Below are 16381 nucleotides of genomic sequence, written 5' to 3'. Positions count from 1 at the left end.
TGTTTATGAAGGCTTGTTAGGTGTTTAAGCCAAAAGCCATGCAGTTCATTGTTGCCTGGTGCAGTCCAATTTTTAATTTTCTTTGCTCTTTCACATATTAATTCTGGTGTCATCATCATCATCATCATCATCATCATCATCATTTAATTCGGTTTCTATACCGCCCTTCCAAAAATGGCTCAGGGAGGTTTACAGAGAGAAATAACAAACAAATAAGATGGAACCCTGTCCCCAATGGGCTCACAATCTAAAAGAAACACAAAATAGACACCAGCGATAGTCACTGGAGGTACTGTGCTGGGGGTGGATAGGGCCAGTTACTCTCCCCCTGCTAAATAAAGAGAATCACCACATTAAAAGGTGTCTCTTTGCCAAGTTAGCAGGGGTACTTTAGATGTAGCTTTTGCAACACACATGTTCCCCCAAGGGAATATGCTTTTAAGGTATGCTTCATTTGGGGACTTAAATAGGAAAAAAAAGTACTTGTGATGTTTCTTGGGGCCTAGTAATGGGAGCAGAGACTGAGGCGATTCTCACAATCGCCAAAAAGTAGGCTAAGGGAGCCTAGCCTGCTTTTTGGCAATTGTGTGTGGCAACGGGAGCCACACGGCTCCCGGCAGCAAACCCCGCTAATTCCCCCTCCCCTTAGTCAAGGTTAACGGAGTGAATGCTCTGTTAACCTCAGTGTTTTGCTCGTGTGTTGCCACAGTGAGCAGCAACACATGAGTAGACCCCCGACTGGGAGGCTGCAAGGCTGCAGCTTCCCGGGCTCGGGGGTCTCTCCAGGTTGCCACGGCGAGCAGCGACACATGAGTAGACCCCGACCCGGAGGCTGCAAGGCTGCAGCCTCCTGGGCTCGGGGGTATCTCCAGGATGCCCCATGCCCTTGCACCACAAGCTCACAATGCCAACCCAACTGTGAGTATTAATACAATGAATATTTCTATACCGCTTTTCAACAAAAATTCTGAAAGTGGTTTACATAGATATAAGTAAATAAAATGGCTCCCTGTCCCCAAAGGGCTCACAGTCTAAAATGAAAGATAAGATAGACGCCAGCAACAGCCACTGGAGGGATGCTGTGCTGGGGTTGGAGAGGGCCAGTTGCTCTCCCCCTGCTAAATAAAGAGAATAACTACTTTTTAAAGGTGCCTCTTTGCTCACTTAGCAGGGACTGCTAATTACCAAGTAAAGAGTGCTGACAACTAAGGAATGGGGAAATACAAAACGTCTAGAACTTCTCACCAACTGCTAGCTGAGGTAGTGTGCATCCCAGGCGTTCTGCAATCGGGAAGAGGTCTTTCAGCTTCGCCTGCTGTTTCCTTCCTTCTTCGCTCACAATTTTCTCCTTGAGCCACTGGTAGCACTGGTAAGCAAACACAAAAGTATGTTAAAGCGAGCCAGCACAAAAGGGAGGACATTAAATCAGACCCAGATTGTAGCCCTCAACTCTTGCCCTCAGAGAGGAGCGCTGCAGTTTTAGAGCCTTATTCGAGAAGTCTGCATGTTATATTCACGGTGGGGATGAGCAACTCACTGTGTGAACTGAGGCCATCGCATAGCATTTCACTGCAAGCATCAGCAGGGGAGGCAATATTCACTCCATGAAAGCCTGAGCCTATGTAGTGGCGCTGTATTAAACTCAACAAAATGGATGGGGAAGGGGTGGCCACGTTCTGCAGGCTCCTATGGTGAGTATGACATATAGGGCCGCTCAGGAGAGTGTCTTCTCTGGACAGTATTTGCTTTTCAACACTGTGATTTAACAGATACTGTAAAGCTGCCAAGAGGGAATTAAAGTCAGCTAAGAAGCTAACACAAGAGAACACAACCTTAGCTGTACAAACTATCCTTATAAAGGATGCAGTCCTTATGGGACTCTAAAAAGCACCCTTTTCAAAAACCAACCCCAAACCAACCCAAGACCTAAGTGCTGCTGTACACACCAAAGACAGTAAGAACTTATGGGCCAATTCGGACAATACTTTCCGAATGGCTCCGATCCCATGTGATTAAGCATACATGCTTCTCTCCAGCAAAACCGTTTCTTCGTTCGATGAGAGGTGGTTCATTTGAACCGCCACTCTACATGTGCTCCAAATACTGCTTTAAAGGAGGGGAGGAGAGCTGCTCTTGTGGTAGTGAAAATGAATTGTCCCCTTTGCTAAGCAGAGTCTGTCCCCAGCTTTGCACTCGGATGGGTGACTACCTGCAAACACCGTCTGCTCTAATAGCAATAGCAATAGAAATAGAAATAGCACTTACATTTATATACCGGTCTATAGCTGGAAGCTCTCTAAGCGGTTTACAATGATTTAGCATATTGCCCCCCAACATTCTGGGTACTCATTTTACCGACCTCGGAAGGATGGAAGGCTGAGTCAACCTTGAGCCCCTTGGTCAGGATCGAACTTGTAACCTTCTGGTTACAGGGCGGCAGTTTTACCACTGCGCCACCAGGGGATATCCCCCTTAGAGTATGGGGCCGTAACTCAGTGGAAGAGCAACTGCTTGCATGTAGAAGGTCCCAAGTTCACTCCCTGGCATCTCCAGGTAGGGCTGGGAAAGACTCCTGCCTGAAACCTCTGCCAGCCAGTGAAGACAATTCTGAGCTAAATGGACTATACTGAAGGGGTCTGCTTTGGTAGAAGGCAGCTTCCTATATCCCTAGTATTTGCAGCACGGGCAAGGGATAATTCAGATGAACCACACCACCCTACATAATTAAGGAACTGCACACTGGTGGGGGAGACATGCTGGCTCATGTCTTAATCACATGGGAATGGGGCTAGCTGGAAAGGTCATTTGAATCGGCCCTACTGAATAAAGGGATTGTGGTTATTGCAATGTTCTAGCATGCATGTTTCTTTCTAAGTCAGCACAGGAGGCACATTTTGGGATTACTTTCGGTAAGTGCTCAGTGTCTAGCGATTGAAGGAAGGACCACACTTAGTTCATAACTTCTTTACTATCCAGCACAGGGCCTACGGACAGGAGGGCTTCTCTTCCCTGATTAAGCAACCTCCGAAGGCAGGGGTGGTTATTCTTTTGTGGGGGCTGTTTAATATGACATTCAATAGGGACTTTCCAGCACAGAGTTTGATACTTCTCAGTCCATTGATCCAATAGATTTAACACATGTCTAACTCTATGTTGGACTATGGCCAATAGATCTAACTCACAGGTCTCCATTTCAACTAACCAGCAAAATTTTTGTCTGTAGATAGGAACAAAGTCAGATCATTGGTCTATCTAGTTCTATATTGTCTACACAGACTTTCTCCAACACTGTAGGCAGAAATCTCACTCAGCCCTATCTTGGAGATGCCAGGGAGGAACTTGTAATCTACATGCGCTTCTCCAACCCCTAAGGGGAATATATCTTATAGTGCTCACACATGTAGTCTCCCATTCATATGCTACCAAGGCTGACCCTGCTTAGCTAAGGGGACAAGTCATGCTTGCTAGCACAAGACCAGTTCTCCCTAGACCAGCTCTCAGGATCTCCGAGACAGGACAAATGTATTTTTCTGAAATGAACACATTGAGCTTGTAAGGTTGCTTTCAAATATACCAGAGAGATTGAGTGCTTTGCCATCCTTCAAAATGTCAAACAGGGTTGCTGTGAAAGGGTGTGTAACTGTGGCAATATGCCACAGATAACAGGTGGTGCTAAGCAGACGGTAGCAGCAAGAAGGGAAGGCATCTGGGCTGTGCATGTCAATATGTCCTTGTTAAATGTCTTTTGTAAATGCCTAAAAGTAACTCTGCATACAAGTTGTGCTTGGCATAGCAGCGTGATTCAGCCAATGAGGCAAGAAAAGGGAACACTGATCTGGGTGTTTCAGAGCAGGCCAAAAGCAGACAAGGGGGCATCTGTTGCCCTTTAGACCCAATCCACACTGCCGTTTGCAAGGCCTTCACTGGCCATCAAAGAGATTCTCTAACCTAGGAGAGAGAGCCGTAGGCTCAATCTTTTGCTTAGGATGACCAGATGCACAGGAAGATGGGGTTATTTTAACAGATGTGAAGTTAATTTTAGGAGATGCAGCTTCTGGCTGATCTACCAACATTTCCTCTTCTACACAACTATTAAAGGTTGGCATCTGGTCCGTCTATTCTTGTTGCTGGTGAGTAGAGCTCTATTTGTTACTAGAAAAAGGAGAGGGCAGAACTTATGTCAGTGGTGGCCTAGGTCAGCTCCTTTGCATGTGATTGGTTAGAAAGAATCTATGGCATAAGTATCATCAGATATAGTGGTTCAGAAAAGAAATAAAATAGACTTTGTGACAGGCTGAGGTTGAGCTGCTTGGGTACTCTTTTATGAAACCAAATAAAGTCAGAGCATGCTTTGCCAAGTGAAGTTCCAAATAGTTAAGTATTTCTTAAATAATAAAACAGATAGTCAAGTCTTTCCCAAATAAATGAAATGGGACTTGGGTTTCTCTAAGTCTCTCAGAAACCATGTGGCAGAAGAAAACATGGAACTGTTAGTTTGAGAAACAACATGGTTAGCAACTCTCCTTGATAACTAATTCAGTAATCGATTACTCGTAATTATCAATGGCATCCAATTAGCCAATGGTTGACTTGCATCAAGATCTGGTGCAATGATGCACTTCTGCATAATTATGTTTAATATCTCTCGAGGCCCTTCCTATACCTATACCTCTTCATTTGCAAAAGCCCATCACATAATTCAGTCTAACACCTTAAATCACCTTAAACTGATGGAGGCGCAAGGAAAAAAAATGAGGGTTTGAAAACAACCCACCCCCATCCCACAACATATTAAGCTGATATCAACTACTACTGGCTAACAAGTTAAGATAAGTCCTTTTAATTTCAACGGGACTACTTTGGGTAATTTTTCTTATCATGTCAGCCATCAGCAGTAGTAGCTGCTATTATTTTTTGATGATGACAATGATGATGAAGATGATGATGATGACGATGTTTATGTTTATTTGTAACATACAAAGTTAGTCAATGTTGCTCAGTCATGATTAACTAGTCTGGATGCTCCCCACAGTGTATTAATTGTGTCGTACTGTCATCTGCCTTGGAGGCCTGTTGTCAAGAAACAAGGCAGATATCAATATTTTAAATAAAAATTTGAATGTTCTACGAGCATTTAATGAAAGCAGAATCTGAACCCACTTTACTCACACATCCAAATGTTACCATAAAGGTATTCTTTTGACTTCCATAGTAAGAAGGAGCACATTGACATTTTCCTTTCATTTGGATAATCTCTGCATGGGAGCCAGGCTGCTGAATGTTCTAACAATACCAACTACATATTTGAAGTTAAGACTGGCAGTAGAGGACTCTTTTTCCTTTTTAAAATTCAGTTTATAAAATCTTAATCCATTCAAATGCTTCAGTGTTACTTTCTGGCTAGCATTCATTGCACACATTAACTACTTTAGGATATACAGAACCCTCTTTTTGCAAAGGAAAGCAAAAAGTCAACTTTCTCCCCTTGGTAACCTTAGAATTCTGTTATCAAAGCAACGTAAATTTACTACAAGACAAATTGCTTTTCAGTTACAAGTAAGTCTGGACGTTTTCTCCTAAGAAAAAGGCAGTTTTGCCCATAAGCCTGTAATAAATTTGAAATCTATTACCTGAAAGTGCTTTTTTCTCTAACAAAGAAAGCACATCCCTTCACCTAGCATTTCCCAAGCAATGCTACTTGTGCCTTTGAGGCTATCTGAAAAGCATCTATCAGGGGTACTTGAGAAAAATCCTGCAATTACATCCACCCTGTGCCATCAATTTTCCTATAGGCAACTATAGGGCAAAGCAACTTCTTGCGCCAAATATTGTACACAGGATGTAGGCTTCTCCGCTTTCTTCTTCAGCCATACTGAGGCCTCATATGATCATCTTGCTTGTAACAGCTGCCTTCCCTGACTCCCTAGTTCCAGTTTGCCACATGCAGAGGAGCTTCTTATGGGATCCTGTGTGCCCAGCTATGGATACCTGATGATGGATTGCCGGACTACACTGACCAGCCACGGCTCTCCAAGGCTTCAGGCAGGAATCTTTCCCAGCCCTACCTGGAGATGCTGCCAGGGATTGAACCTGGGACCTTCTGCATGCAAAGCAGATGCTCTGCCATTGAGGGATGGCCCCACCCCTGAGCCAAAGATTTGTGGTACCCATCAAGAATGAAGAGCATATATTTGTGTATCTTTCAGCATATTCCCATTTTAAGAAGTGGGGGTCCCATTCTGTTTTGACCAGCTCTTGCATATATTTTAAAGTGGAGTACACAGAGCTGGCTTCCGGCTTTCATGTGGCCCTCAACAAGCTGCATCTGAGGGCCCTGGGCCCAAAGATACAGACCCCTGAAGACTGAAGTTGGTCTTGAGAACATGCAGTGAAAACATATACAGACCCCTCAGAATGTGATACCTAAGTACAAGATGCGCTTGCTGCCCCAGTAACAGGTAATGTATTTATCTTGTACTTGGGTATCACATCCTGGTGTTTGTGTTGACTCCTGCATGTGATGTGCAAGGCAGCCTGCTTACCACAAGCAACGGGCTGCCACATGCACTCAGTTCCAATGAATTCTGCCAATTCTGATGTGTCTAAAGATTTGGTGGTAGCACGCATGAATTGTCCCCTTTGCTAAGCAGAGTCCACTCTGGTTTGCATTTGAATAGGAGACATGTGTGAGCACTCTAAGATATTCCCCTCAGGGGATGGGGCTGCTCTGGGAAGAGCACCTGCATGGTTCCAAGTTCCCTTCCTGGTGTCTCCAAGATAGGGCTGAGAGAGATTCCTTGGAGAAGCAGCTGCCTGTCTGGGTAGACAATACTGAGCTAGATGGACCAGTATCCTGACTCGGTATAAGGCAGCTTTCTATGTTCCTAAGTGAATCATGGGGATTCAGGTCAGCCATAGCAATTATATCCGCATATTGAACATGTCTTAATGTATGATAGTAGTAGTAAAGTTTATTATGGTGGTTGACCAAAAAGACAAACAAGAAATTAATGCATGATAAAATACAGTTGCTTGAGACCTCCCTTAGCTGATAACATCTTTTTCTCTTGAGCGTAGCAAAGTACCTTCAGTGAAGCCCTTGAGCTTTCAGGAATCCCATTGGCATATTTCCCTGAGATAATCCCACAGGCGAGTGGGGACCATGTCATTGCTCCAACTCCTACAGAACAAGCAATCAAAAATGGTACTGAGATGGTGCTAATCAATATACTACAAACATCATTGCCTACACACACAGAAACCCTGTATTATACAAACAACTCAAGTCTGCTGTGAACCATTGTTCTTATCATGACTGCCACTGCAATGGTAGGAATGCTTCAGTTTTTTAAAAGTCACAATTGTTTTCATACACAATTTGGGGAGGAATACAACTGAATTTGTGGTCTTTTAATCCTTAGCTTTCTGGAGAGGGCTACAGCCTGGAGATCAAAGCACTGCAAAATCTTCCCATTTGGCTTTGAATAGTCAGTGTGAAAACTGTAACTGAATATAAGCTTGCAGCAGCATATTTTAATTATAGTATTTTAATTACTCAGTATTTAAATTAACTAGTATTTGAATTTCAATTAATTTTATTTGCATATTACAGCATGCTTATATAGTGTATACCCCTGAGTCAGGGGAATTGGGTGAGTTAGAAAGCAAAAATTAATACATACATCTGATAGCTCCCATACAAGGCTGGATTAACCATCACAGTAAGTATGCTATAGAGCAGAGTTCCAGCTGCAGCACAATGATCTCCAAGTGTCTCTGTTTGGAAAATGGCCTAGTCTGACCCCTGCTAACTGAGCAGAGGCACATTTTAAAGTGGCGGCTTTCTTTTGTCAATCAGGGGGAGTGCAACTATCCCTGTCCAACACCCGCATAGCTGGTGTCTACCATATATGCCCTTTTAGGTTGTTAGCCCTTCTGGCACAGGGAACCATCTTATTTATTTAAGACGTCTTATTTAACCCCTGCTAACTTGGCAATTACCTTTTAACATGGTGATTCTCTTTTATTTAGCAGGAGGAGAGTAACTGGCCCTATCCACCCCCAGCACAGTACCTCCAGTAACTGTTGCTGGTGTCTATCTTATGTTTCTTTTTAGATTGTGAGTCCTTTGGGGACAGGGATCTATCTGATTTATTTATTATTTCTCTATGTAAACCACCCTGAGCCATTTTTGGAAGGGTGGTATAGAAATCAAATAATTAATTAATTAATTAATTAATTAACTTATTTACTTTCTGTGCAAACCACTTTGAGAGCTTTTGTTGAAAAGCAGACTATAACTGTTCCTAGTCACAGTAGGTCTCCTTCCTGTTCTGGGCTCCTTCATACACACAGCTTAGAACATAAGGCTGTTTGCTCATGATGGTGGTGCGATGATCACATTCCCAGCACGGTAGGACTGGAAGAGGCAACTATGGTAGCATTCTGATAGAGCAATCCTAAGCTTGCATACCCCAAAGTAAGTCTGAGTTCAACATGGCTTACTTGCTAATAAATGTGTTTAGTATTGCAGTCTAAGGAGCTTTTGGGTATGGGAAAATGACGGTCACAGAAATATTGGCTAAGATCCAGAGCTGCCCTTATGCTCACAGAAGGGCTGTTTTAACCAGGGGAAAAGTATTGCGTAAACCAAGTGACTCCACATTTAGAGAAGTCCTTTCATTTGCACAGGCATCTTCCAAGGCATTTTTATGGCCCACTAGAATGTATCTGCTATAGCCTGGCCACATTCGCATGTAACGCAGAACCATGGGTCCAGTGGAACCATGGTTCTGCTCCTCCCGTCCCCGCTTTCCTGTCTGAATTTGGACGTAATGGAGATCTCTTTCTCTGCAGTCTCACTAAGTGCAGAGAGAAGGCAGACTGGCTATGCAGGCTTCCTTCTTTCATGGACAGCCTGCACAGCCAATGACAATGGAGGAGCTTCCTCCCTCCACTTCGGATGGAGTTAATGCAGCTTATGTTTCTGCATTTATACATAACACAGCTGAGGAAAAACTTGCATTGGAGTGGCAAAACTCACTACAACCTGAGGGTACAAATTACAGTTCGGAGAGCAGAACCTCGGGTCGCTTTCCGAATGGAACCGGAGTTCCAGGGGTCAGGCCTGCATTCAGACGTAACAGTCCAGAAACCTCTGGCCCCTTCAACTCCAGTTCTACATTATGTGCAACTGCTACCCCTGTATCTTCCTTTTCTACCATGGCTGACATACTGAAGTTGCACATGCACAAGAACATTTCAAGTGTGTAAAGGGGAGGGGCGATCTTTGCTGATCCCCTCTTCCCTCTGCTGCCTCAAATAATATGTCCCTGAGGGTTGGGGGACCTTCAGGGACATATTTTCAGACATCAGGATCCGCCGAGGGAAGGGAGGAATCAGCAAAAATCATCCCTGCTCTCTTGTGCACACGCAACATTTTTACGTACATGCAACATTAGTTAGTATATGAACCACTGTCTCTTATAACACAATCCAATAAACTGTGAAGCTGTACTGCAAGCAGTCTTCCATTAGTGCTTGCGCAAAAATTCACAGAACAGCATTAATATGTTTTCTTCTTCTGTTGGTGGTGTTTTGGAGTCAAGCACATGTATTTGTGTATGCTGCTTGTTTTGCATTATAGCATGTCTATGGTTTTGCTCTGGACCAGCAAGAAGGATCTGCTGCATTTTTCATTGACACAGATGGACCAGTATAAATAATAATATAAATTTCAGGGCAAGGCCATTATAGCACCCAGGGCGACACGCTGTCACTTGCCTCTTTGCACAAGGATAATTGTTCTAGGCAAGAGACTAATTGTACCTCTGATAATTGTTGAACAGCAGTGGCTATGAAATATTCCTGCGCAAACACCCTTTGCATAAAAATGATTTGTTTCTCATTCCCTTGTGAACAATCCCATCTTCAGACATTACCTATCTTATGGTATAGTTCTGGCAACTGGACCTCCACTTTCTCTCTTTGGAAAAGGTGATATTCCGCTTGTTCACACACAGGAGGAATCATATTAAACTGTCTTGCTACAGAATAGGCTTCCTGTCGAGAGTCAACAGCAAAAGAATAGCTCATTAGTGGAGAGTTATCCTGGGAAATATAACACGTTAATCAAATCAACCATCCCCGCTTCCCATGAAATCAGTGCACAATTCGGCTCCTTTTATTACAGTTGCAACATTCAATCAATTCATCAGTTTGATTAACTGACAAAAGATTGTGATTAACTAAAAAGGTTCCCCCAGTTAATTGGGCAACGTATATTTTAGAAATTAAATAATTGTTAATACAGGAAATTAGAAAAAGTATAGATGCCAAGAACATCTTGGAAGATGCATCCTTTTCTCTGTAGTTGAGCAAATGGGATGCTTCTTTCCAGAAGCCAGCGGCAACACCAGAACAGTTCACTTCTCACAAGAGAGAGGTCTCCTCACAGCAATAAGGTAAGATCGGGGAAGGTACACACTGAAGACTTCAGCAGCTTATTTGGGGAATGAGGGAAACAAGAAATCTCTTCTCAGAGAAGCGGCTGCTGAAATCTTCAGTAAGTTCCTTCTCCAAAATTACACAGCACACACTTCTGGACCCTGCTGATCAGCCAGCTATAGCTACATGGGAACTGGCTCTCGAGCACAAAAATTAAAATAGGCTTTCTTCTCTACAACTGTTTGTTCCCATGTGCAAATATATGATTCTTTAACTCACAAAAACTCAATTGATTTCTTTAATCGTGTGACAACCCGTCTCTTTTAGTACAGGAATCCGATTAAGTATGATTTCTATCATTTCCCCCAAAGAAACAGACTTGCAAATATCTCAGATTTTGTAACACTTTTCTTTTGTCTTTATAAAAAAATATTCCAGACTGCTATTGTACTTAATAACGAAGTCGATAACTGCTCTGAACTGAGCATGGAAAATCCAGTTCTAGATTCTGTTCACTTTACAACAATATGTTAAGTATATATGTATAATAGCAACCCAGCAGCAGCAGCAAAAACAAATATTTATATACCACTTTTCAACAAACGTTCCCAAAGCGGTTTACATAGAGAAATAACACATAAATAAATAAATAAATAAGATGGATCCCTGTCCCCAAAGGGCTCACAATCTAAAAAGAAACATAAGATAGACACCAGCAACAGTCACTGGAGGTACTGTGCTGGGGATGGACAGGGTCTGTTACTCTCCCCCTGCTAAATAAAGAGAGTCACCACGTTAAAAGGTAATTGCCCAGTTAGCAGGGGTACATACCGATCATATCTGTTAGTGATCAGCAACTGCTGTTCCTGAACCAAACCTGGCTTCCAGCGCAGTGCAATCTGTGTGCCACTAAGCAATGTCGGCAGTGATGAGACTTAGCAGCAAGCTATTTGGAGTGATGGGGCAAGAGCATTTTGACAAGTGGCAAGAAAAACAGATCTAGGGATGCAAAAATGTGGTGAGGGGGATTAGAAATGCTAGAAAAGTTTCAGAGAGAGTTTACCACAGTTGGCAGTAGCTGCCCTTTTCCCACTTTAACCTTGTTTTTGCCACTTTTTTTTGACAGTAGCAGTGGAGGTACTGTCAAGCTCTCTTTGTCAGCTGGTGTTTTTTTCCTCCCAGAATGCCTTGGGAATGACACAATAGCCCTGTCCAGTCATTCTTCCAAACCTCTACTTTACAGGCTTACATCGTGCAGTAGTGATCCTGCCCCTGGTGTGCCTCCCACCCTCAGTCTTCATGTTTCAGGCATTCATCTGAAGAAGCAAAGGCCCTAAGTGTGAAGACTGAGGATGGGGAGGTGATTGATGTGCTGGAGAAACACCAGGGGTGGGACTCCCAAACTCCCATTGCATGCTGCGTGTACACAGAGGTTTGAAAGAATGACTTAATGGGCCAATATGGTGATGGGAAGAGTTCTACCAGTGCCTCTGCTGCCAAAAGAGAGCAAGAGCAATTTTAGGGGTGGGCTGGATGACAGCTACTGACACAAAATAGCAGTAAGCCAATTTCTGAAACTTTCATAGAACTTTGTATGTTCCTTGAAATCTCCCTGAATTTCTCCTAAGCCCTCAATTTTAAGTGAAAAGTTCTCCAGTGCTACTCAGCACTAGACAGATATGACTTATGGGACACTATCCAAGTTCTCTTGTCTTTCATGGATGTTTGTCAGCCATATTGATCTTCTTTTTAAGAAATTCCTGATAAGAGATTCATTTGAAAAACACGAACTTCGAGAACCAGTTCCCATGTAGCAAGAGCTGCCTGATCAGCAGGGTCCAGAAGTGTGTGCTGTGCAATTTTAGAGAAGGAACTCATTGAAGATTCCAGCAGCTGCTTCTCTGAGAAGAGATTTCTTGTTTTCCTCATTCCCCAAACAATCCGTTGAAATCTTCAGAGAGTACCTTCCCCAATCTTACATTATTGATGAGAGGAGATCTCTCTCGTGAAACGTGACTGTGCTAGTTATCAGCTGGCTCTGAGACTATGTGGACCAAACCTTTGACTACAAGTAAGCCGGCAGGCCGTGTAAATTCAGATCCATCAGAGGAGGACATCTCAGGATGCACAAACATGCTCCTAGGTCAGACTCAAACATTAAGTCAAGTGATTTTGTGTCTCACTCACTGATAACATTATTGATGCTTCACCAGCCCCCTCATCTTTATGTCTTGGAGGACAGAGCAAGAATTCCTGAGAAGTGTAATATTTGGACAAATTTTGCTAGCTGTCTTTCATTCACAATTAATCATACAGAAGCATCACTTCTCTCTAGTTAAGGACATTAAGGCCTTTAAATGTTTCTTTAAATGCTGAGGAAGAGAGCATGGTGAAGTTCATCTTGGAGGACATTTCAGAGTTAAGGGATCACAAGCAAAAAGGCCCCCAAAATAGTTATATGCCCCTCCTCAATACCTAGAGAAGCAGAATGAATTATGCAACATAATAAATCTGCTTAATGCACATAATTTATACAATTCATCTTTTCTTGATGCAGAATTTGGCTCTCTTTGGTGTGAGTTTTGACCCCTGGCCCTCACCCTGCATAAAGTATACCCAATCCTTAAATGTCTTTGGAACCAGATAGGAAAATTCCCCTCTGTATCTGCAGTGCAAACCTCTGCTTTCAAACCAATTCTATAGTTATGGATGCTTTTTGAAAAGTGACATTACCATTATCTCCATGGCACTCCAGCGGGAAGTTCCCCAGTACATTGACATGCCCTGGTTTATCACGTGCGTCATTGCTCGGACAATTTCTAAATTGGGGAGAAAAAAACAGAACTTTACTATAGGTGACTGCAGGCAATCTTAAGTCCAAAAGGTGCCAATCAATGGTATGCATTGCAAAGTAGTGGTATGCTTTAGAGAGTGTATAGGAGCACTCATGGGCTGTGTACTAAAAGACACTGATATGGGGGTGACATTTAAAGCGGTGTTAGTCTTGAAGGGGTTAGGTTTTCTCTCGTTAAGAGTAGTCAGATCAGCCCCCCACCATGTATTGAGTGTTGGGAATTCTCTCTGGTAAGAGATACCCTTCTATTACAGCAGAGTGCACAGAGGCAAAACACAGCGGAGTCTGCCCAGGCATGCGTGTATGTGGAGAGTAAAAGAAACTTGGAGCCAGTTCATAGTTTCCAATCAATATAAGGAATCTTAATTAGTGAACTCCATTCTAGATAGTAAAATGGAGAGATAAGATCTCTAATCTAGCTAGCTAGCTGAATGCAGAGGGATGGATTCTGCATCTCTGCACACATGGTGCAGGGAGAGAGGAGCATGGGTGTTGCAAGGGCAAAGAAAGGGAAGAAGGAAGTGGAAGGCAGGAAGTAAGCAAGTAAGTAAGTCCCTAAGAGTAGCATTCTATATATCAAAGGGATAGTGTCAAAGCAGTAGAGAAGGGATTACCAATGTCTTGACCCCTCTAGCCCTCTGACTCACTAATCTGTCCCCCTCTGTCATTGAGACATGAGACAGCACAGAGTCCTTCACTTCCAACATTGAGATTATGGGGTTAGGCCTTTAACCCTACCCTCATCATAGTCCTGACTCATGGGAGGTTATGATCTGGCTGCCATTTACCCTACAATAAATCTCTCATTGGTGTACCAAAGGGAGTTGTTTTTCAAGGTAAATAGCAGACAGATCCGTGGTCCAGGACTGTGGCAGGAGGTAGAGTTAATGTTCCCCTATACCCACTGTGGTCCCTATCCAGCTGTTATTTGCTGAAGAAAAACAAGGCCGGTCAGAACTAACACCACTTTAAATATCAGATGTACTTTGGCCCTGAGAGAAAAAAAGAGAGAAATGATGAAAGGCAGATATCCTTCTCTGGGATGGATGACAGAAATGTGAAAATTTCAACATGAATTCACAGCATCTGAAAATACATGTCATTTCACAATTCAAGGTGGGGTTGTACTGAAGGTAGATTGTATACTGATGAAGACATCTGGTCCAGTTCCGTGCCTCAACCCATTGTGTCCAAAATATTCTCCACCTTGAGTGTGTTGAAAAGGGATGATACAAACATTTCAAATACCTAAATAAAAAATTGCAGTGTGCCACTTGATAACAACCACCAAGCTTATCCACAGGCAGTGGACAGTGCAATGGCATCCAGAGAAATAAGCAAGCAGAGGAGATGAACATCTGCTGGAGTATCTGAAAGAGGAGTTGGAGTTAGACAATCGGCATCCCTATCTTCATGAAATATCAATGTGATAATCCTGGGATGGCTTTGTGACATGGCCACCATAAATAACCCTGCAACTCCCATCTTCAGATGTTGCTGGGCAGGCTATGGATTCAGCCTGCAAGGACTGAAAGTTTGATCTCCATATTGCTGTTCAGGCTTTTGCAATAGACTCTAGAATGGACACGCCATTCTTCCTTTCAGGTTAAAAAAAATGCTGCAAACTCATCACCATGACCATGGAGAGTTGCCAATAACTATTATGACAAAACAGTATCTTCTCTTATTTGATGAGAACAAAATTGGTTTGTGTAATTTATGAATATTTAAATGGAATCAACACAAGATTTTGTGAGTTGAATACTTTTCTACTAAGCAAAACACACACACGCCAGCCCCTGGGAGTTCTTCACACAGCAGGCTTTATCGTGAGTTTTCTGCGAAGCTTTACTGCGAACTCAAAGTTGTCCCCCAAAAACTGCAAAAAGTGGGGTTTTTTTAACCTTCAATATAAATCGGACTGCACTCTAACGTGCAGTGAAAAATCCAAATTGTGTGTGAAGTGCTCCCCGATAGCTCGCAGGGACTTTGGGGTAAATCTGCCCAATATGTGAACACACACCCTCCATTCTGGAGGAGATGCATGCTAAAGGACTTTAAAAGCCCCATGTGAAAAACTCCCAGTTCATGGCATGAAGTGTTTTAAGTTTGTAAACACAAGAGGGCAGCATTGTAGAAAGAGACATATGGGTGTCCCTTAAAAGGGTGGTCTAAATGTGCACTGAAGCAGCTTCTCTAGTGCAAGCTTCTGAAATGCTCTCTGCAAAGAGGTTCCCAGGATCACCCCACTCTTGGTTTTCTGGCATGAGTCTTAAGACTTGGCTCTTTAGGAAAGTCTTTGAGCAATGAGTTCGTTATTACTATTTTTTAAAAGAATCATTTGATTTTAAAATATTTATACCTTCCTACTTAGTTGTTTGCTCACATACAAAAACCAAAAACACTCCTGCTCAAACTGAACATAATGCATCAGCCATGTCTTATAGCACATGTGTATGCCCTTTTCACCCATAAAGTGGGATGGGAGTGGGCCTGTTTCTGACATGAAATGGAGTGCATGGGTGAGCACCTAACCTCTGTTCCTCCTCTGCACAGAAAGGTGCCTTACCTCTCGGTGCTTCAAGACACTGAGGAGATTCTCACGATCGGCCAAAAGTGGGCTAAGGCAGCCTACCCTGCTTTTGGGCAAGCATGAGAACCATTGGGCTCGCAGGCGGGCCTGGTTTCCTCAGACTGGGTAACCTGCTTAAATAGCCCTCACCTAAAATGAGGTTAATGGAGTGAGTGCTCCGTTAACTGCGTTTTTTTAAATCATTGGCGTGGCTCCACATCATGGCAACACACAAGGAGATTCCCAGGCTTGTGGTTCTCTCCAGCATGCCCCCCGCACATGAGTGGGGCATCCTGGAACTTCCGGGGGCTGTGCGGCCCCCAATCCCCGCAGCCCCTGCCAGCTCCGTGATGGCAGTCATGTGGGCCGGCAGTCATGTGGGCGGCCGATCTGGCCACCCAGGGCTGCTGCCTTGATCGTCTGCGGGGAGAGTGGGCTAAGCCTGCTCTCCCCGCAAACCCTGTTCAGGCTCTTTGCACTGATCGTGTGAAGAGCCTCACTCTCTCCAC

The 16381-nt window shown here is 43.4% G+C and overlaps 1 protein-coding gene across 1 annotated transcript in view; it reads right to left on the bottom strand.

Moving 5' to 3' along the window:
* Positions 1-16381, bottom strand: part of KCNAB1 (potassium voltage-gated channel subfamily A regulatory beta subunit 1) — a 259277-nt gene that overhangs the window by 12193 nt on the left and 230703 nt on the right. Inside the window, exons 9-12 of the mRNA XM_053307497.1 lie at positions 13180-13265; positions 9942-10062; positions 7086-7180; positions 1246-1366 (exon numbers count right to left, since the gene is read on the bottom strand). Of these exons, the coding sequence (XP_053163472.1) occupies positions 1246-1366; positions 7086-7180; positions 9942-10062; positions 13180-13265 (423 nt within the window). The remainder of the gene's footprint in view (positions 1-1245; positions 1367-7085; positions 7181-9941; positions 10063-13179; positions 13266-16381) is intronic.

The sequence above is a fragment of the Hemicordylus capensis genome, chromosome 3 (genome assembly GCF_027244095.1).
Source record: "Hemicordylus capensis ecotype Gifberg chromosome 3, rHemCap1.1.pri, whole genome shotgun sequence".
Classification (NCBI taxonomy): Eukaryota; Metazoa; Chordata; class Lepidosauria; order Squamata; family Cordylidae; genus Hemicordylus; species Hemicordylus capensis.
Note: the sequence above shows the minus strand (reverse complement) of the source record. Positions and strands in the feature narration are given on the sequence as shown.